The sequence below is a fragment of the Drosophila virilis genome, chromosome 5 (genome assembly GCF_030788295.1).
Source record: "Drosophila virilis strain 15010-1051.87 chromosome 5, Dvir_AGI_RSII-ME, whole genome shotgun sequence".
NCBI lineage: Eukaryota > Metazoa > Arthropoda > Insecta > Diptera > Drosophilidae > Drosophila > Drosophila virilis.
Window position 1 is genome coordinate 12,255,858 of NC_091547.1, and position 22,183 is coordinate 12,278,040.

The window sequence follows — 22,183 nt, forward strand, 5'->3', positions numbered from 1 at the left end:
AACAACAACAGCGCGGGGAGCCTGAGGCCTAGTAATTTGTGCCTCTGCCATGGAAAATCGTAGTCACTTTTTGTGTTTTGTCTTGTGGGCTCCCCGCCAGGAGCCAGTTTTACCCGTGTCCTGTCGCACACACACACACACACACACACACACACACACATTATTGGATATGGGCATCTGCTACAGTCGATTGGGCTCGTTTCTAGCCTTGCGCCGTTTTCTGGTTGACTGTTAACCAAATATGCAGAGCGTGAAGTGAGCGGCCGTACCCGGCTGGCTCGCTGATGAGTTGGCTGTTATCCTGACGGGAGCAGCGTCTGGTCAGGTAGCAGCCGCAGATCCCGCTGAGGGGTTGCAAGGTCAGTGGCGAAAGGTTGTGAGAAGAAGGACAGCTGCTGTCTGCTGCTGGCGGATCAGCTGAGACTTTGCACAGATTAGTTCAAAAGGACCCCGTCTTCCTTTCCGTCTGTCTGCATGGTGACAGGATTTCAATTTGTAATTGCCAGCGACAATTATTGACCCATGTTTACATAGGTCCACCTGAATGGTTCCTTGGGATAATGTAGAAAATGATTATAGCTGGATCCGAAAATGTAAATTCCAAGTAAATGAGGTCTACTTTCTAATCCGAGTATGCGCGTTATGCTTAATCAAATATGTTTATACTATTTTTTTCAACTTGGGGAAATAGTTCAGATCAGATATCCAGAATTTGGAGTTTCTATATGTTCTAGTTTGTGTAGAAAGACGCTCTATGATAGATTGATATCATCCATGTCTCGCTGATTCTCAAATTGGGGTTGCTCTTCCAATAATATAGAAGATCTTTCCATATTAGCTATAGTTCAGTTATTCAGTTTATGTACTAAGTCTTAGACGAGTAAATCCATCTAAATGGAAGTATCTATGTTATTCCAACTATATAGAATCTACAAGTCTATATATTCTATGCATGAATACCTTAATTTGTACATTAGGTTTCCGAATAGAAACTTGTTCTTAAATGGGACTAAGAGTTAACTATAAAACCGAATATAACAGGATTTCCAGTCGGAGTATGACATATATTCAACTATCTAGTAAATCGAGCATATTTTAAGTGTATAATTTAGTATCGTTTTTATTTTCATCGTTTCACAATCATCCACAAACGGTATTTCGACTATTCTCGATTACAATATTTCAAATATTGATTATAGTTTTTTTAAGCTAGAACAACAGAGTTTATTATTTGAGTGGGGCTAATGCTGAAATTCGAAGTGGGGTTACTTCCGCTGCTCTCTTCACGTCCGTCCCGCGCGCTCTCTCTCTCTCTCCCCCAGGTGTGTGTGTGTGTGTGGCAGGGACGGGACGTGAATTGTGCAGCAAAGGAAAACATGAATGCGCAAAGGTTTTTCTTTAGTTTTATAATTTTTTGTTTGTTTATATTTTCTTATGGTGTAGGTTGTTGTTTTATCTTTTCTTCGGATGATGTTGTTGTTGTTATCATCTACGCGCAGTTGGCAGCTTTATTCAATTATTAACGTGACTTTCGGCTCAGACATTAATTCATTTATTTGCTTGCAAGATGTTTGGTTTGCCGCATATCTACGATATGATAACTGCACGCGGCGGTTGCTGTTGCTGTTGCTGCTTAACCCTGGAAGGTGGACATGAACTTCTGGACAATGTCCTTCAGCTTAGCATCGGCGGCCTCAGAGATCTGGCCATCCTTGGCAATGCCGTCGAGAAGACCCTGCTCGGATGTCTTGATGTGCTGCAAGAATTCCTTCTCGAACTTGGTGATCTTTGAGGGATCCATCTTGTCCAAGTGACCGCGCACACCGCAGTAGATGACAGCAACCTGGACGGAGTAATCAATATAGTTTAGTGTGACATGAACCATAGCTGAATCAATGAATTCTATACCTGATCCTCAATGGCCATGGGCACATACTGGCCCTGCTTGAGGAGCTCAGTTAGGCGCACACCACGGTTCAGCAGCTGCTGGGTGGATGCATCCAAATCGGAACCGAACTGGGCGAAAGCAGCGACCTCACGGTACTGGGCCAACTCCAGCTTCATGGAACCGGCCACCTGTTTCATGGCCTTGGTCTGGGCAGCGGAACCGACACGGGACACAGAGAGACCCACGTTAATGGCGGGACGGATACCCTTGTAGAACAACTCGGTTTCCAAGAAGATCTGACCGTCAGTGATCGAAATGACGTTGGTTGGAATGTACGCGGACACATCACCGGCCTGGGTCTCAATCACGGGCAGAGCGGTCAGTGAACCGCCACCCATAGCGGGCGACATCTTGGCGGCACGCTCCAGCAGACGCGAATGCAGATAGAACACATCACCGGGGTAGGCCTCACGACCAGGGGGACGACGCAGCAGCAGAGACATCTGACGGTAGGCCACAGCCTGTTTGGACAAATCATCATAGATGATCAGGGCGTGCTTGCCCTTGTCGCGGAAGAACTCGCCCATGGCGCAGCCAGAGTATGGGGCCAAGTACTGCAGAGGAGCGGCATCGGAGGCGGTGGCAGAAACAATAATGGTGTAACCCATGGCGCCGGAGTCGGTCAAACGCTTCAGAATCTGGGCGACAGTCGAACGCTTCTGGCCAATGGCAACGTAGATACAGTACAGCTTCTTCGACTCATCCTGGCCATCGTTGAAACGCTTCTGGTTGATGATGGTATCAATGGCCAGAGCGGTTTTTCTGCATGCCAAAAGTGTGACGATGAGTTCTTATTATTATTGTTGTTATCATTGCTAACAGATTACTCACCCAGTCTGTCTGTCGCCGATGATCAGCTCACGCTGACCACGACCGATGGGCACCAGCGAATCGACGGCCTTGATGCCAGTCTGCATGGGCTCGCGCACAGACACACGGGGAATGATGCCGGGGGCCTTGATGCCGACACGGAAACGATCCTTGGTGTTGATGGCGCCTTTGCCGTCAATGGCATTGCCCAGAGCATCGACAACGCGACCGAGCAGCTCATTACCGACGGGTACATCGACAATGGCGCCGGTACGCTTCACAATATCACCCTGCTTGATGAGCTTGTCGTTACCGAAGACGACGACACCCACATTGTCGGCCTCCAAGTTGAGGGCCATGCCCTTAAGGCCCGAGGAGAATTCCACCATCTCATCGGCCTGGATGTTGTTCAGACCATAGACACGAGCGATACCATCACCAATGCTCAACACACGACCAGTCTCCTCCAGATCGGCCTTGGGTGCAACGCCCAGGATTCTCTCCTCCAAAACGCTGGAGATCTCCGCGCTGCGCTGTGTGCTGGCCACATGGAGTTTACGGGCAGCAAGACTGGTAGCTGGATATGCAGCTTTGCAGGCAACCTGTGGACGAATTCCAATTGTGCCCAACATTAGCTCTTTTCTTATATAAAAAAAAAAAGCAAGTGCGAGAGGGGGGAACAAGAATTGAATAACCACATGAACAGAACTGTTGCTGTCTCGCTCTACCACACAGCACAAACAGCCACACGCAGGCGGCCGGCCCAATTCCGAAATTTACAATAATTACGTTACACTTGTAAATTGTTATTAAATTTCGGCAACATTTTGCATTATATTCCGTGTATACGTTTTTTTTCGCAGTTTCCTCCTGCTGAATTGAAACGAAATGCGCGCACATAACCTCAAAGTCAACCAGCAGCAGCAGCAGCAGCAAGCGAAGCTGCGACCCTTTGCCAAATTATGTAACCTTTTATAAAACACAAATTGCAGGCAAAAACTCACTTTGATTTGGTTTTAACAACTCAACATTTGCAAAATATTCGCACAAAGTACATTTTAGTTGTTATGTAACAATTTTTTTTTTGTGTGCGGCTGCAGCGTTTCGCATTGCGTAACAGAAAACTAAAACTTTAGCGAACATGAAATGAATGTAATTGGTATATGAAACGCCAGGTAGTTGAAAGTATTATCCAGTTGGAGTTGTCGCCAAGGTTTTAATTGCGCTTTTTAATTTGCAATTTACGGCCAATTGGGTTGGGTTATGTGTGGTCTGAATATTTTCTTTCGTTTTGCAACTTTTTTTTAATTGTTAACTGGTTTTTTGTACCTGTGCGGCCGCCTTGGGCAAGTTGCGAGCGACCGACGACGCCAAACGAGCAGAAATCATTGTTATTTTTTTTATATTTTTAACTTTTTATAAGCCGCAGAAATTATTTAATTCCTACACCGACTGCTCTCCAGACTCGTAGGTATTTTTCACAAAGATGGTTGCCGTTCGGCTCACGTTCGCTGCACGTCTGTGTGCCCAGAGTAGTGCAAAAAAGAGCCAACGATACTATCGATAATTGTGCGGGCAACATTGCGGCGCGTATCGATACAAAATGTGTCAGCTGGTCACTCAAAAGAGCACTGCGCTTAACAGCACTGTTATAGAATGCTCCACCTGCTTAACAGTGTACGTTAAGAAGTAGTGTGTTAAGAATGTAGAGATTTGCTATGTTAGTTCTGAGTTGTTCGTTCGGTTTGGCGCTCGGCAAGGGGGACTTGGGCTGGAAAGCGCACCCGAACGCGCCAGCATCCTGCGAAACTCTACACAAGTGAGAGCACCAGCCGAAGAGGAGGCTGTGTGCGCGCCACATAATCTCAGTACTAAATTGTAGAGCCATCCTGAAGCACTCTGCCAGTTCATAGTCGGAGTTTGTGCGGTGTTGTTAACGCAACGCGGAGATTAAAATATATAAAAAGAAAAAAAAAAATACAATAAAGTGAATTAAAAAGATGTGAGCATGTGGACTGGGTGAACGCAGTCGTGGAAAAAAGAAGTAATTTAAATCGTTTAATATGTGCACGAGTGCAAATGAAAAAAATAAAAAACAAACGCGAACAGTTAAGCGCATCAATGCAATATAAAAGTGCCGCATAAAAAGCGCACTTTTGTAAGCGAATTCAATTCGTGGCAGAATTTTAATATCAATTTGGCGATTTTGCATTTGTATTGGTGCAGAAGAGTTGCGGCAAAACTAAATCGAAGCAAAGCATACTTTTTTTTTTTTAGCGGGCGGCGAGCAGCTGTTTGCCAAAAGCGACGCAATTAGGCGAAGAAAATTCGAGCATCCAGAGGGGCAGCGGGACAGCGGGCGACCCTGTCAAATCGATGCCAAATGCTGACGATGATTGCCACGTGCTAATAGCATCATGTTCGCATGTCCACATGTCCGCATGTTAGCAATAACAGCTCGTTAGCCAAGTGCAGTCAGTTGACAATAAGTAAGAGCGAAACGGAAAAGTGAAAGGATTAACGGCATTTGCAAGCGTTCGCCTCTCGCAAATTATGCAAACAATGCGCTGCAAAGCAAGCAGCATCAGCGTTGCCAATTATTAAAAAAAAAAAGAAAAAGAAATATGAGCACAAAGCCAGACAACAAAGCGAACCAAGACAAAGCACAATAGCAATAGCAATAGCAATACGCAGGCAAAACACATCCAATCTCCAAAAAAAAAAAAAGTAAAAACACAGAAGCAAATAGCAATAAAAACGTTATAAAGTGCACGCTAAAAAGGAAAAGCAAGTAATCAGCAGCGGCAGTTAAAAAGAATAAAAAACAACTGGAAGTTTTGTGTTTGTCTAGCAACAACAACAACAACAAAAAAGTGTGCGAAAAATTTGTCATCAGGCTGGCAGCACCCGCGCGCGCGTAGAACAAAAGAAAACGTAGCAAACATTCCAAGCAGCGCGACAGCATCCAAAAAACATACCAATACATAGACGACACACACTACACACACACATACACACACATAGGCATACGCATACGCATACTTATACACGAACAGACGCACTCACGCGCACATTTCGAGGCGCATAAGCTTCGCACTTGACTTGAACATTAAACGTGTACGGCAACCCGCAACCGCCTCGCTTTCGCAACCCCCCGCACATCATGGAAATTCTCGAGGCTTACTTTGTACTGTTCTTTCTATGGGTGATGCCGAACCGGCCGCCGCAGGTTATCGCGGTTTACGTTTGGTGTCTGTGAGAGCCTTTCGCACCGAACATTTTTGACAGCTGTCAAAGTCGCGCGTGTTCTTGTTGTTGTTGTATTTCTCCTGCGGTCGTTGGCTCGCGCCATTGTGTTGGTGCATGTGTGTGTGTGTGCGGCATAGTTTTTACCACTTGGCAGCAAGGTCAGCAGCAGCAGCAGCAGAAAGCAGCGTCGACGCCGCCGTCATGCAAATTGCAGAGCGCCTAAGCAATAACAAAGCTAAAACAACGCACGGAGCAGCAGCAGCAGCAGAAGTCGGCCGCAGCAGCCGTCGCAGCTTAAAAAACTGACGTCGCCGATTCGCCGTCGCCGTCGCCGCACGCAGCGAAAATGTTTGAGAAATATGTCGCCACATATGTGCGCGTGTGTGAGCAAGTGAAATTAAAATTCCCGCATGCCTAATGAATTCTCGCGCTCTCTTTCTGCGAAATGTGCCAAGCAGCAGCAGCAGCAGCAGCAACAACAAGAACAGCAGCTTTGTCGTGTCTGTGTGTGTGTCATGTTGTTGTATGTGTGACGCTGACTTCTAAATGATGGACGCCGCATACTAAACAATGGCGTGTTAAAACAACAACAACCACAAGCTGAAAGTGAAACGGATTTGCGAAACGAGGCAGAAGCGTCGCGCATAGGTAGAGCACAATAGCGAATCAAAACGTAACGAATAACAAAACAAAGCACAACCTTAACCACAAAGGATCAGTTGCAAAAGGAATTGGCAACGTTTAAAAATTGAGGTGAATGCAAGTAAGCGATTTTTTCTCTCTCTCTTTCTCTGTCTATGTTTGCATTTATGTAACTGTAAATTTATGATGGCCGTTAACTGTGTGCATGTATTTGGAAATGGGGACAATTTGCTTTCAGAGTTGTTTTCGGTATAAAAAAAGTATAATTTTCGGGATGCCACAGTTTAAATACCAATTCGTGACTGACAAAAGCAACTGTATTATTTTGCTAGCTATTTAATATAGTGTTCCGATCCGACCAACACTGGCACATGTCCCGCCTAACTAGGAGACCGACAATCGGAAGGATATACTGAAATATTATTCTATGTATGAGCTCTCATTTATGGTTTTTGTTCAAAAGAAGTTAACTTTCATTATTATTATTACTCTTACATTCTCACACTTCCGTTTGGGGACAACCCTGCTGAAAAGGTGACTCTTTGCCCCTTTGTCAACACTGTCAAGCTAGTGTTGAGTAAAAAGCTAAGCTCATTATCAGCTGAGGTTAGCCCTTGCAGGGTTGTTTCGGTTAAATGCGAGGGTTCCTTCGTATGTTCTCAGTTCGACGATCTCTACTTCATTAGGAAAGTTATAAAAGAGAATGTCAACAAATGTGCTGCAATGCATTGTAAGCCAACTATCTATTTGAACTTTGAACTTAGAAGCCTACAATGTGTATGTTTTTAGTCTCAAGTATATTATTTGTGAATAAATGAACTAGTCAAAAGCCATGCAATATGCAAACATGCACACGCATACACGCACACACGCATTTATGCAAATTATAAACCAAATTGATTTTGCAATTGCGGCTGCCAAAGACACGCGCACACACGCACACACACACGCACAACTCTGGAAGAAGAACTACAACTTTTATAATAAGATGTACAAACAGAACAAGAGATGTACAAATAAATATATATATGTGTGCATACACACACACACACACTCGCACACATACATGAAGATGTACTCGTATTGCAGATGAAATCACTTCACCATCACTTCTCCAATCGAGTGGTGGGGGTATTGGTGGGAGGGTGGGGGTGTGGGGTAAAACCAATTAAAATTATTTGCCAGCCAGGCAAAGGGCAAAGGCGCTGCCGAATGGCAAATAAATAAACGTGGCTGGCAATGTTGTGAACTGAAATAAAATGAAATGTAATGAAGAAATGTGAATGGCTACGCAACAAACACACACACACACCAACACATACACCCTACTCATCAACTACTCCCACTTTTGGCAGTGTCAGGCCCATCGTAAATAATGCGGGGCCTTAGAGAGGCGCCCATTTTCAAGCTTATGCTTTGACTGTGATTCTGCTCTTGCTTCTGCTCCTGCTCCTGATTTTGGTCCTTGGCGTCCTTTTCGTCCATTGCAGCGGCGCATAAAAATGTTAATTTATGTCGGCTGCGCCTCGCCGTTTGCATATATATATATATATATATATATATATATATATATGTATATATAAGATATATACTATATAGATTCTTATTTTTTGTTCGGATGCTGCTCATTTTCAAAAATGTAGTACACAAAAAAAAAAAAAAAACGAAAATAATAAAACTTGCCAGCGTCACGCAGCGAAAAACTCTTTTTACCCTGTACCCAAGGGAGTTGGATGAAAAATGGGTATAACGCAAATGTGTAAAGGCATGTAACAGGCAGATGAGCTGTATATATTAAGGTATATTATATGTTATCTCCGATTCCGAGAAGAATTCGCGAAATTAAAGAGATTTTTGCATACATTTCATAAATATCTTTAAGGCTTGATAATACTGAATGTATTAAGCTGCGCAGCTCAGCTTACAGGGTATCTATTAGTCGGGCACTCTTCACTGAAGCACTTATTGTTGTTGTTGTCTGGCGCGCTGCGGCGGCTTGGTACGTGACTGAGCTCCTAAATATGAGGCGAACAGCTTGCCAATTCGGCCAGATACAAGTTTTTACGGATATTTCCCACTGCAATTGGAATCTATGGAATTTTTGAATTGCTATTTGTGTATTTATGTATTTGTACATTTGCTTCTTGTTATTGTTTGTTTGCTTATTTCTATTTGGGCTGGTTCGCGCAATTAACAAGTTGGCACTTTAAAATGGCATTTGGGCGAAAAGGATTCGCGGCGATTCCTGGGGGAAAGATTGTGAGGCATGCGTGCGTGAACATTTAATTAAAGCAACTTATTAAGTATGCAAATTTCCGCAAATGATTAATTTGCATATTTATGAGACTAAAATGAGAGCCATAACAGCAACAGCAACAACAACAACTACAATAACAACAATAACAATCTCTGTCGGCGGCAACTGTCAATAATAATCAGGCGTGTGATGGTGCTGAGCGGGGGCGGGCAACTGAAGGGTTTTTCTAGACCAAGTAAGAGAAACTGACAGCCCGCGACGGGCTATAATAACAATTTAAAATTGAAATTATGAACTTAACATATCGCCAAACGACGCGCATGAGTTTTATGCCTTTTAACTGCAGCTTAAGAACTTAAGCATTTCCAGCGCTAATTAGAAGGCGTAAAAAGTCAGGGGCGGGCCGAAATGGTACTAACTTATGCATATCACGTAAGCGGCTTAGACAGACAGAGAGTGACAACAAAAATGTTAATTTGCAACTGGCAAAGCTGTCGAGAAATGCCAGTTGAAAAGTTCTCGTGGGTTGCCGGGAAACTTAAAGCCGCAGACAAAAGCAATTCTTGTTAAATTATGATGAATAATAGACAGCCTGGTCTTAGCTGATTTGCCCAATGTTAACCTTAAACTGGCTTACCACGCTTTTTCCGCTTGTTTGCGTGGATTCCGCCAAAGCAAATCGAAATTGTTGTAGAAACTCGCGTTAAGTTTGTTCAACTAAATAATACCACATATTTGATAAATCAATGAGTTATTTTGAGTTCATAATCCGATGTGTGTATTTGGGAATTTGATTGAGTTTCTTAGTAGAGGGCAAATGCATTCCGCACTCGTGCACAGCTTGCTTTCTGCTGGATCACGGTCTGCCTCTCCCTTGCGACACGGGCACTAATTAATCATATGGCAACCACGAATAGCAGGAGGAACTAACGCACTTCGCTTGCTCCAATTAAGTGCATTTCTTCGTTTTACGTACCTTGCCCCAGCCGCAGCCCCAGTCCAGAATCAGCTGTCCTCTATGTCCGCTACGTGCTCCAATTAGCATGTTAGTGCCACTAGCTGGTGCCAGTGGCTGGTGGCAGTGCTTGGTGGCAATCGTTGCTGGCTGGCGGCTGGTGGGGCAATGTCCAACAGGATTTTCCACTTGCAGCCCACATTTGGGCAATGTGCTCGCATTGCGTGTCAATCAATAGCATTTTAGCTGTGCCAACAGCAACAGCTTTGACATTCTATTGATGCTGTTTCTTTTTCTTTGCTACTCATTCTTATTGCATGCCACACAAACACACACACACACACACACACACACTTTGACAGGCTGCCACATTTTCACAATTTTTGGCACTTTTCCACTAAGCTGCTTACGGAAGCAACGATGAACGCTTTAAGAGTGACAGCTAGCCCTCAACACCTAACAGCTTATGCCTGACTATGCTTACATCAATGTCATTTATATAATATTTGAGTAAATTACCCGGCGTTGCCCGGCTCAAATAAATGATGTTGTATGTACAAGTATATGTATTTTCCTTGAAGTGAAAAAAGAAAATCAACATCTTTTTTTTTTTTATTATTTTTTACAACTTGTCTTCTGTACAGAAACAAAGTACAAATCCGATAAACAATTTGCTTTAAAGAAAGTAGACAAAAAAAAAAGAAAGGTTATAAAACATCGATCTTCTTGAGCATGAGCAGAATTAAAAATTTGATAAGGAACAAATAAAAATGTAGATTCGGTGAAACCTTTTTAAACTAGGTTTTATCCCTTCTGATTTCTTCAATATTCCAAGAGAAAAGCTGTCTTAGTGAGCTTTCGCTGTATGAACTCTTATTGTTGACTTTTCTGCTGTGTCGCTAATTGAAAGCGTCAAATAATATGTGAGTGCGCAAATAAATGCAAAGACGAAGAAGCAGTGCCACGTTTTAGTCACAATTTGCCGCATTGTCATGCTGCCACATTTTACTGGCTGTTGTGCCATATTTTTGCAAAAGTCAACAGTTTTTAATTTGCCAAACAAACCGTATATAATTAATGAAAGTTTAGCTAAAGGCAACTGGGCCAGAGCCGAGCAAACGAGTGACAGGGTGGCGGGCTGTTGAAATCAGAAATTAAAAAGTAGCCATACAAGTACAGTAAAGCCTGTTACACTTGAGCAAAGGTCGCTCAGTCAGTTTGCTGCTTTTGTTGTTGTTGTTTCTCTGCATTCGTTTTGTTTTAATATGCAAAGTCAACAGCGTTCTGTGTCAGCCAAAGGGCAAAATCAACAAAACTATACACACAGGCACAGGCACAGGCGCAACATAGCGATGAGACTAAGGAGAATCGGGGGCAATAGTGGGAGAGGGGGAGTTGACTGCCCAGTGGCCGCATTAGCAGCGAGCAGGCCATGTCAACTAACTGGACCGACTGAACTGAATCTGTCTAATCGAGCAGCAGACAGATGGAGAGTGTGTGGTAGAGAGAGAAAGGGAGACAATCGCCACGCGTCGACATGCGAGAAATTTGCATAACCCATAGTTGCCGTTGCCGTTGCCGTTGTCATTGCCCAGTCGTTGCTGCCCCTCCATTTGAGCCCATTATCTTTTAGAGCTCAATGTGTGTAGCTGCCATTGGCATTTAATAGGCGCGCTGCGGCTTGCGTCACAAAAGGCACGCACACACCCACAGCGGGGCAGGCAGCTGATGACGTTAGCAAATATGCTGTTGCCAAGCTAAGTGCAACATGTAACAGGTGCAAAATGCTGCAGCACTGCCAAAGAGACACTTGCAAAGCAACGCAATTAAATTCCGTTCGATTAAGATCCAGATGCAGATGCAGATACAGACACAGATACAGATACAGATACAGATACAGATGCCATTGCTGTGTCAGTTTCTGATGGTAGCTGCTGATGCACAAACTTCAAAGAGCTACAGCATGACACTCGGTTGACTCATATTGAAAATGAATTGAGGTGCACAGAGCTCAATTAGCACATTTCTTACAGTTGCCTATGAAAATGTTTGCACAAATTAAACTCTGCTCAATTAAGTGATTTCTTTAAAGTGAAAAGTGCTTGAGAAATAGTTGAAACTGTTTCTCTTTTCGAATGAATAAACTATTAAATAATGAAGCACAGCTTTAGTTGAGTGTAAATTAGGAACCAGCTCAAGTGTAGCTACCACAAAAGAGTACTTCTCGGCAACTAGCTCAATTTGCTTAGGTTGCAAATGAACTTAAGGCATATTCAAGCTAAGCAAGTGCGTGTGCACGATTAGCAGATATTCAGAGCTTCACGCTGAGCTACCCTTACAAATATTTCAGATTTATTGCATACACACACACACACATGCACATTGTAAATACTCTGCGACAGTTTGTATCTAGCTCTTATAATCTTAAAGCGACAATGGCGTAAGACTACGACAAGAAATGACTTCTTCTCCGTATGTTATACGATATTATATACCATACCAGGTTTAAGTACTTCATACAATCGTTCGGACGGACAGCAAACGGACGTGTTTAGATGGACTCAGCACGTTGTCCTCATCCGGACTATATACATTTCAGGAGATCGAAGATGCCTGCTTTTATCCCTTTTTCATTTTTCAGGGCATAAAAATACCATATTACAACTAAGTTAAAAGTTTACTATTGCGTACAAAGATCTAGAACTGGAAGCCAATGCAATGCAATTAATTTTATTTAGTGAAAGCCAATTGAAGCTTCCTTTATGGAATTGATGCACGTTATGAACTACTCCAAGGATAAGTGGTTCGCTGCAAATGAACTAGTTTAATATACCTCTGATAAATTTCATGCAAATTATGCGAATGCGGCAGCGTGTAAAAATGTAATATAACGCAAAAATACTTGTGTGTGCTTTGTGTGTGTGCTGTGTGTGTGCTTGTGTGTGTTATTGCCAATTTGCCGTCAATCAATGGCAGACGTTGCTGAAGCCGCAAAATGTTTGCCAGCGAATTTATAAGCCACATGGGCAAAAGCTGAGATACAACAAATAAACATGTGTTGCTGCGTATATAAAATAAATTTATTTATGTCTATAGATTTATATGCATTATCGCAAAGCATGTGCATACACATTTCTCTGCCATTTAATATGTGTGGGCGGAGTGTGGGCGGAGTGAGTGTGTGTGTGTGTGTGTGTGTGTGTGTGTGTGTGTGTGTTTAATGGCAAAGACAATATATAAATATGTTTTTAATTGGTTTGTAATTATTATTGTTGCGGTTCGGCTTGTTGTTGCCGTGGCTGCTTTTTTTTGTTGCAGTTGCAGATTGAGCCGGCGCTTTTGATATTTGTTTAATAATTAGTACATTAAATGCATTTCAGCTAAACATAAAACCAAAGCTCATAATTGAAAAGCACGCAAACAAAACTGAAAAGCCACAAACATACACACACACACACACACACACACACGCACACGCACACACAGTGGCAGCTAAACAGCTGCTGCGGAAAAGCTGGCAATTCGCTGTGCATACAAAATGAGTTTTTGGAAATGCATCTGAAAATTGTTGCATTAGCCCAATTGCATTTTCCGCATGATAGCCAACAATTTTGGTTACATAAACTTTCATATACACACACACCCATACACACATATATATAATCGATCTTGATATCGATCATAATTAAACAGCCGCGAAATGGCGTCATAAAAATGGAAATGAAAAAAGCATTGCCTACTTTTGCGGGCACACATTCCACATACGGTTGTATATGCGAGTGCCCGCGCGCTTGTGTGTGTGTGTGTGTGTGTGTGTGTGTGTGTATTTTGCTGGGCCATAAAATGCAAAAGCAAAAGCGTAAAGCTGCGTAAAATTGAACTTTGGCAGCGAAAGCAATCAAAACACGTGCGCTTAAAAGTTGGTCACGCTTCAGATGCAGATAAGCAGCAAACAAATGACGGACGAGGATAACGATAAGAACTCGCTCTCTCACTTTCCGTCTCCCTCTGTCACCCGCGCACAGCTGTTGATCTTGGAGTCCACTGCAATCACAATAAAAACCGCTCGCATACGCACAATTTTCATTATAATAAAACAGCGCATAAATATCTAAATGAGCAATAAAAATGTTTTATGTGCAATGCGACGCAGCGCATTAAAGGCGCCACCTAATGTGGCCAAGGCACACCCGCGCACACACATAGATATAGATACCTATGCATATATACATATGTGTGTGCGTGCATATAGATAGATATATGAATTTAGATGGCAACGCACTGATACATCTGTGATTGGCAGCCAAAGAGCTTGACCTGCCCTCGTCAGTGTTATACGGAACCCTGTGTGGCCAGCTCACAGAAAAAACCACGCCCCATACGGCGCCTCCTTTTGCTGTCTGCCTGTCAGTTGAAATGCGCTTTGTAATTCATATTTGCATGAAAATGCCAAACGGCAAAGTGTCATAAACTTTTTCAAAAGCAAATAACAGCAGGGGTTGGGCGTCACAAGGGCTGTGTTCGGAGGGGTGGGGCAGAGACAGTGGCAGGGGACGCGGGTAGGGGTTTATGTGAAGTCGATACACATGTCTAAAAATTCATATATTTTAAAGAACAGGCGTCGTACATTTTTTCTGTCTTTTGGCAGCACAATAAAAAGTAAAATACAAAATAAAAATGACAGAAATAAATAAATATCTTTGCGATTTTTGGCATCTGTTGTGTGTATATGTGCGCGTGTGTGACAGTGTGCGTGTGTGTGAGTGAGTGAGTGTGTATGCTTATTATTAATATGATATGCAAAAGTGTTAAAGCCCCCGCTAAAGCCGAGCTGAAGTGCATAAATATGTGAAAATTGCATCAATAAACAATGTATTTATTAAAGTTTATATACGCATCAATATGTATTAATATATACTTATGTTTGTGTGTGTGTGTGTATGTGCACAATATCAATTGCAATTTTTTGCATACTCTTGCAGCGAGTAAATTGCCAGAGAAGTTGATTAATGCATTTCACAGGTGGCAGCAACCGCAGCAGTAGCAGCAGCAACAGCATCAGCAGCAGCAGCAGCAGATTGCTTAATGACAGCAGCTGCAGCTGAGGGAAGGCTGGCCAAAGGGGCGTATGCGTGATGTTAATGCAATTTCAGGTTAAGCGTGTATGCGTGTGCGTGTTGTCTCTGCAAAATGTTAATTTGCGCGATATGTACACATACATGTGTGTTTGCGTGTGTGTGTGCATGTATGCAATGCAATAAGAAACTTGTAAGCCCGCATCTGTGACAACAACAGGAACAACAATCGGCAAGGCAAATGTTTATGCCCTGGCAACAAAAAACAACTGTTTATTCATGCTCTTTGTGAGGCACACGAACTGGAGCGGGACTGGCGAGGAGTCCGGTCCCACCATAAGCGTGACGACATGGCAGCTGTTTGGCGCCTGCTGCGTGGCGCGCTAAATAAACCCACTGATATCCTTGTTATCCCCCAGCTCTGGGTCTACGACTGGGCCATCGTCATCGGCACTCTGACTTCCTGTCAGTTGCAGCGGCCAAGCTGATGCTGTCGTTGCTGTTGCTGCTTCTGCTGCTGCTGCTGTAGCTGTTGTTGTTGCCTGGCGGACATGTAAAAATATGGCACACGTTGCGTATACGTCACGCACAACATGCACAAACAAATGATGGCGATGCCAGAACGCACAAGTGGGGCAACATTTCGAAAGATGCACTGAACTTTAAATACACTTCTAAAGCTCGAGCTAACGAGCACTTTTAAAATATATAGATGCGTTTGCTTTCTCTGTGCTGACGTGTAAAGGTTAATGGAGTATGTTTAGTTCAACAACCCCAAATTTAACGAACAATATTTGTTTTAGCATTATGGGTAGAAAAACAGAAATATTATAGTATAATGAAATGTATTCTTAAGAATATAAAAAGACACAAAACAGCTTGTGCTTGTTCTGCAAAATATAGTACATACCTGCAGGCATGCACAATTAATATTTGATTTTTAAATATTTTACATCCATTTTGCATAAAACAAAATATTCATCGAGGCTGAATTCCAATTTTTTATTGGCTTATTAGAATTTATTTATATTTAAAATATTTTTGCAATAGCGAAAATCGTTTCAGCACGATAAAAATCTCGCTAGCTTTAATAAATATAAATTATGTAAATATAATTAACTCTATCATAAATTGGAGGCTTCAAGAAATTTAACGAAAAATAATGTTCTGTTGTGATTTTTATTAAGTCGTTTAATTTAAAGCAAAAATATACAGTAATTCGATGCAGATATATTTTTTTTATATGAGAGAAGAGCGCTCGTAAACGAATAATATATTTTCAACATATAATTTAATTTTGGATGCGTATACTTAATTTTTTTTCATAACTTTTATTACTTTTGGTCACACACTTTTAAACGAAAATCTACCATTTAGGGTGTTGCGTAATAGAGAAATATTGCCGAATGGCTGGCTTTTACAATGGTTTTGCTTTGAGAATACTCTGCTAACCGAACACTCGTACTCAATAGCATACTTAAGATACTTACACACTCTTGCATAGTCGATGGACCAAAGTTATTTTATGCAATACAAAAGGAAATTGTACAGGATACAAAATGGTGAATGTGCCCAGTCAAAGGAACATGTCATGTGTGTATCTGAGCGTAAGTGTGTGTTTGTGTGTGCGGCGAAGGCTAGAGGCAGTAGAAGCTCAGAATTTGCCATTGAGCCATGACGTTAGGCTCATTTATTTATTATTTCTGCTGATTGAAGTGCCATCAATAACCCAATGCAAACAATGCGAACCGAAAAGGAGACTTGGACGTGTGCGATTGTGTGAGAAAGAATGCAAAAGAATTTGCATCAGAGAAGAAAAGAAGCAGCTGTGGCATCGACTCATCAGTTAAGCTGTTATCGGCTTATATATTGCCAATTGTTGTGCCAAGAATGCAGCTTGCTTTGAGCCAAGTTAAAGCTGTTAGATTTATGCCTTATACGATACACACCATATAAAAGAGTTGGCTTAAAGTTTGTCCAGTTATTTGCATAAATCAAAACTTTTTTTTCTTACTTTTTGGGGCTGCAAACTTTTTCCCACGTGTGCCATTCATTTAGACGTGTGTCTGTGTGTGAGTGTGTGTGTAAGCGTGTGTTGCATTCTTTTCATACATTTTATGTATGGACATGATTTAGTGCCAACGACGACGCGCCTACCATACACCAACTGACCCCCGACTAATGATGTCAATTTGCGTATCGGTGTGTGTGTGTGTGTGTGTGTGGGCATGTGTGTGCGCTTTAAACTACGCAACCTGCTGCCCGCATATTTTGGCCGAGTTTATTTGACCAGCGGCGGCCCGCATATTCATCATAAAATGTGTTGTTGCCGCACATGCGAGTACCGGAGGGGGGGTTTGTGGCGTATGTGGCAAGGGCAAGGGAGAATGGGGTGGGGAGAGAGGGATGGGGGAAAGGGCAACACGGAAAAGCAATCCCCGTACAAAATGTGAGCATTTTTCATAAACCAGTCTGTCCCAGAGCCAAAAAAACCACCCCGTACCCAAATACTCCCTTTTATACGGGGTCAGATCCAAAAAGGGTCGTTGCTCTGCTGTTATGAGGCTGCTTGCCAAAAAATTACATGGCCCATTGGTCAGCAACAGCAGCAACAACAACCAAAACAACAACAACAATAACAACAGTGTGCGGAAGTTGTCCACTCGCATATTCATAAAAAACACCTTTGATGTATGTAATTTTGTTACCGTTTTCATATTTTACCTTCATATTTTTTTTGTTGTTTCTGCCGCGTCCCTGGTGTATTTCCCTCAGTTGCTGTTTTGTTCCGCTTTCTAGCAGTTGTTGTTGTTGCTGTCAGTGTGCATGTGAGTGTGTGTGTGTGTGTGTGTGTGTGTGTGTGAGTGACACAGAAAACAGCTTGTGTGTGCAAGGTGCGAAAATGTGACGTAAGCAGCAGCAGCAGCAGCGACCATTAAATTGGGTTATCACCAAAAAATAAAACAGAAAGCGCAAAAAAAACAACTCAAATAAGTATGCTTTTAGGGCAGAGTGTACAACTGAGAGATATCCTGTTACTTGACAAATATCCGATATTTATTCCAGGCTTATTTTAACTAATTCTTGGGTGTAGATACCCTAGACTTCTTTTTAGGATAATTAATTTACTTTGTAACTTTGCTTTCGACTTGTTTGAGTTATGCGGAAAACCTTAAGATAATTAAAAAGTACAAACTCAACTGTTGCTCAACTGAAATATACCCTGTACTCGCAGCTGGAACGTATTGTTTCTTTTACAATCTTTGCTTTTGCTATTTGGCTCTTCAGGAATTTTTAAATGTTTAAAATATTCTGAAGCATAACCCAGGCTCAGCTACCATATACCCTGTACGCTGCGGATAGGATTGTTGGTTTAACTAGTATAGCTAGCTGATTGTTTTCATAAGTACACAATAATTTATTCAATTTCGAGTGTCTTGCACATCCCAGACGGGTTGATTAATAATCTAAAACATATCTGACTGCCATACGGCTTACGAAAGCCCACAATCCAAGCTGTGGTCCCCAAGAGTCACGCTGTTTATGCTCTGAACAAATGGAAATTACAGAAACTTTTGGGCCGTTAGCACAGAATCAAGAGCATATATATGCTTTACGAGGTCTTTAACTTTATGATGCCCCTTTCGAGCATTTTTATGGCAACAGGGTATGGAAAAACAACAAAAATATATGTATATATGGTTTATATGCGAGTATGCTTTACTTTTTGTGCTTGGTTTTACTTTACTTCTTTTTTTCTTCTTTTGCCGGCTGCTGCATGCCGCCACAGGGGAAATGAGATTTGCGCCTCTGAGTATGCGTCGTGTCAGTTTCGAAATAAGAACGTGGGAATTTGGACAGCCAGTGCCAGTGGCAGGAGTGGCAGCAACCGTGAAGGGCGAAGGGCGGGCACCTTTGTGGTCGCAAAGGGACAAGACCACACTCTCGCTCACACACCAATACAAAACCACAAAGTAGTCAAACAAATAAATAAACAAACACACTGACGGCAACTGAATTTTAAGCTGAAATGGTCTCCCAACTGTGGCTTCTTTTTCAACTTGAGTCCATAAATGTGCGCAATCAGTTTTCAGCACTTGTTTAATTGGCAACTAGTTAAAGCACTTGGCCAAAAGCATTAATAACTACAATTATATATCAGTTATATATCATTAATAGCTAATGCCGAAACTTTGCCCAATTAAGAGCCCTGTCCTAGGGGCTGCAAGCGGCGGGCATATGAATAAGGCATAACTTTCTGCTGAAGCACATTCGAGTGCGAGCACTCTTAAGAAAATATAACAAATTAGTAAAGCAGCCCACATGTCGTGCCTGCTTAAAATTACCTTACTCCATTCCTATGAAATGTCAATAACTTTGTTTACTTTTGACATTTGTATCAATTTATTGTTTTTGAGTTGTGAATTTGTTTTCAAATAACAAACGCTGCTTGAGAGCTCTAACTCGACTCTATCTATACTAAAACTTATTTATTTATGCAGAAATATTTCTGAAAAGATTCAGTTTGTTTTCATTTTGAAACAAGTCTATATTCTCAATGTGAACATAAAATAAATTACCTGTACTCACGACTTTATGTCAAACTATATCTGTGAGCTGCACTCCCAGTTTCGGCAATAAAATGGTGTCCTTAAATAGTCCTTACTACTCAAAAACAACTAATAAATAGTTTAACGACGCACTTCAAGTATTTTTTTTCCGCATCAAACTTTCATGCAGCTGCCTCATCACGCTATTATCTAAAGAACACGCTGTATCTTTGAAATTCCTCGAAATGCCTCGAGCTAAATACGTAACTGCTCAACTCAAGATTAGGGCCCAGGCAAATAATTAGAAATGTCTTTAAATTTGTTCAAGCATTTTGCTTTTGTACAAAGACTGTGAACTTAATTACTGTAAACTAAACTCGAGAGCGTTTGACGATGAGGCTCCACGTGCAACTACTTGAGGCCGTTCAACAGAGAAGAATGCTGCGTGTCCATTTGTGCTATGAGTTTTGGCCATTCCCGTTAGCTGACAAAGTCATCAAAATTTCACAGCCACTTGGGAAAGCAGAAAAGCGCAAAATTTTTATTGTTTTTTCATTAGGCGTTGGCGTGGCGGCCTCGCCCGGCGCTGGTCAATGCTCACAAGCTGGACCGGAGGCCAAAAAGCATAGAAACCAGCCCGGCAATTGACGCCTGGGATACACGCAAAGAGCTCAGCTAAGAGGCGACCAGGGGTAGGCGTGAACATAGGGCCGGGCGCTGGCCAGGAGGTTAGACTATAAAGCATGGAGGGCATGCTCTTTAGGGACTCTTTGGCAACGCAGAGACAAGAAACCGGAATGTTTTTGCTTTTCTAAGTGCGCGACTTAAAAGCTGTGCTTTATGTGTGAAAATCTAGAAAAAGAAATATTTTTCAATTGAAAATTAGCGCGAATTTAAGATCTTTGCATAGGTATATGTGTATATTAAGAAACTTACTCTAGAATATGGTGGCATCTATTCAATATATCCCTTGTCTAGATAGGCAAAAGCTAAACTGAAGTGCACAATTGAAGTTGGAGTGAAAAATCAATTGATGGATATACATATATATACTTGTACTCATTTGTTTTTGAATCGATAAACGGTTAAGTTTGCAGTCAATCATATGATTTGTCATTATACCCCTCTTAAGCTGAATATTGCAGGGTATATAGAGTGCGAAACGGGCCGAAAACACGCGCCACATTGAAAAGGCAAATGGATGAGCACGCGAAAAACTTAATGAACTCCATGAAAAGCGGACGCGGCTGATTGTTGCTATGTTTCCTATGTATGTGTGTGTGTGTGTGTGTGTGTGTGTGTGTGTGTGTGTGTGTGTGTGCGTGTGCGTGTGCGTGTGTATTTGTGTGTATGCTAACTAAGCGCATCACCATTGGGAGTTTGTTGCTGGCGCACAAGTATGCTTAGAGAATCTCCAGAGCACGTTTCCGGAAATAAATAAATAAAATCCAAAGAGGAGCCAGGCGAAGGGGAGCTCGAGCTGAGGCTTGGGGCTTGGGGCGCTGACCAAGCTGCCTACTTTTTTTGAGGGGGGTAAAGCATTCAAATTCAAAAAAATAAGTAAAATAAGAAGCACAAACAAACTAAAAGGCAGACAAACGAGCTTTGCATAGAAATTGACGTGTCCGACGAAAAAGGAAGGGCAGCAACAAGGATAACAGCAAGGAACATAAATTCCCGTAAAATTTTAATGATACAAAATTATTTTGGAAACTGAATGAAGCATTCACAAATGCGGCTGCCACAAATAAATTTTGCTGTTGCCAGTAGATGCCAGTCTACGTGTGTAAGTGTGTGTAAGTGTGTGTGCGTGCGTGTGCGAGTTGTGCTTTTATGCTTACAGCTGCATGCACTTGATTTGTAATTTAATATTAATTAAAATGTAGCAACAGCTGTATCTTCTTTAATTTGGCCCTGTTTTTAACTTAGAGCCCACCTGCATAGTTGTTAAGGCCCCCATCCAAATCCCTTACCCCTGAGATAGCTGCTGGCCAAGTCAACGAACCGAGCTGAGTCAATAATTTTATTGCAAAGACATTAAAATTTTAAATGCTGCCCCTTAACTAAACCTCTTTCTCTCTTTGTCCCTCTCGCTCTCTCTCTCTCTCTCTCTCTCTCTCTCTCTCTCTCTCTCGCTCGTTCTGTCTCCAGTATATTCTTTATTCAAAGTGTGTCTGTCTGGCGCACCTCTTCGCTTGCGGCAACTTTGCGCCTGTGGATTTTGCGTCGTCAACAGCCATGCGGCATTTTCAGTTGCTGCCCCTACTCCAAATCCCTTGGCTCCTTCCCACTCTACCCCTTGGCTCCTTTTCGTTCTTGTTGTTGTTGACTGCGCCAAAAACTTTACCACTGGGAGTTTTTGCCGGGCATCTCGGCGTTTGCTCGGCATTTACGACGTCGCTGCTGCTGCTGCTGTCGCTGCCTTTGTGTTATCGTCCAGCGTGTGTGTGTGTGTGTGCGTGTGCGTGTGCGAGTGTGTATGTCTGCATTAACGAAACTCAATTTCAACTTTTCACTCTGTTCATGTGGAAAAGTTGCCAGCAGCCTCAAGTGTGGGCCAAAAAGAAGAAAAAACCCAGGGAGACAATCATTATGCCCTGTACCAAATAAGTATAAAGGTATGCCCAATGGGAGGAAACCCCATAATATTTATCAAAGTTCTTCATAAGTTTTTCTCATTTGATCAGGAACAAGAAT

General features: G+C 42.2%; 2 protein-coding genes across 9 annotated transcripts in view; one reads left to right on the top strand and one right to left on the bottom strand.

Annotated features, from left to right (window-relative positions):
* Positions 1–1,093: 1,093 nt before the first annotated feature.
* Positions 1,094–4,272, bottom strand: blw (ATP synthase subunit alpha blw, mitochondrial). The gene is made up of 4 exons (XM_002050224.4): positions 4,088–4,272; positions 2,780–3,360; positions 1,909–2,710; positions 1,094–1,843 (listed from the first exon to the last, which is right to left on the bottom strand). Exons 1-4 carry the CDS (start codon positions 4,145–4,147, stop codon positions 1,634–1,636), a joined length of 1,653 nt encoding a protein of 550 aa, XP_002050260.1. The 5' UTR covers positions 4,148–4,272; the 3' UTR covers positions 1,094–1,633.
* A 194-nt stretch (positions 4,273–4,466) lies between these two features.
* The window catches only part of LOC6626749 (cyclic nucleotide-gated channel beta-1), a 79,688-nt gene continuing 61,971 nt past the window's right edge, over positions 4,467–22,183 (top strand). For 3 of the 8 annotated variants that reach the window (XM_032435963.2, XM_032435962.2, XM_070210009.1), the window contains exon 1: positions 4,468–6,770. The gene's annotated coding sequence lies outside the window, so the exon portion shown is untranslated. Of the gene's footprint in view, positions 6,771–22,183 lie in introns of all 8 variants that reach the window. The other 5 variants (XM_070210012.1, XM_070210013.1, XM_070210010.1 and 2 more) reach the window with 4 other exon arrangements.

Coding starts and splice junctions, on each gene's coding strand:
- blw (XM_002050224.4), bottom strand. CDS start 4,147: ATGATTTCTGCTCGTTTGGCGTCGTCGGTCGCTCGCAACTTGCCCAAG. Junction 3,361..4,087: donor TGCCCAAGGCGGCCGCACAG/GTACAAAAAACC, acceptor ATTCGTCCACAG/GTTGCCTGCAAAGCTGCATA. Junction 1,844..1,908: donor CCATGGCCATTGAGGATCAG/GTATAGAATTCA, acceptor TACTCCGTCCAG/GTTGCTGTCATCTACTGCGG.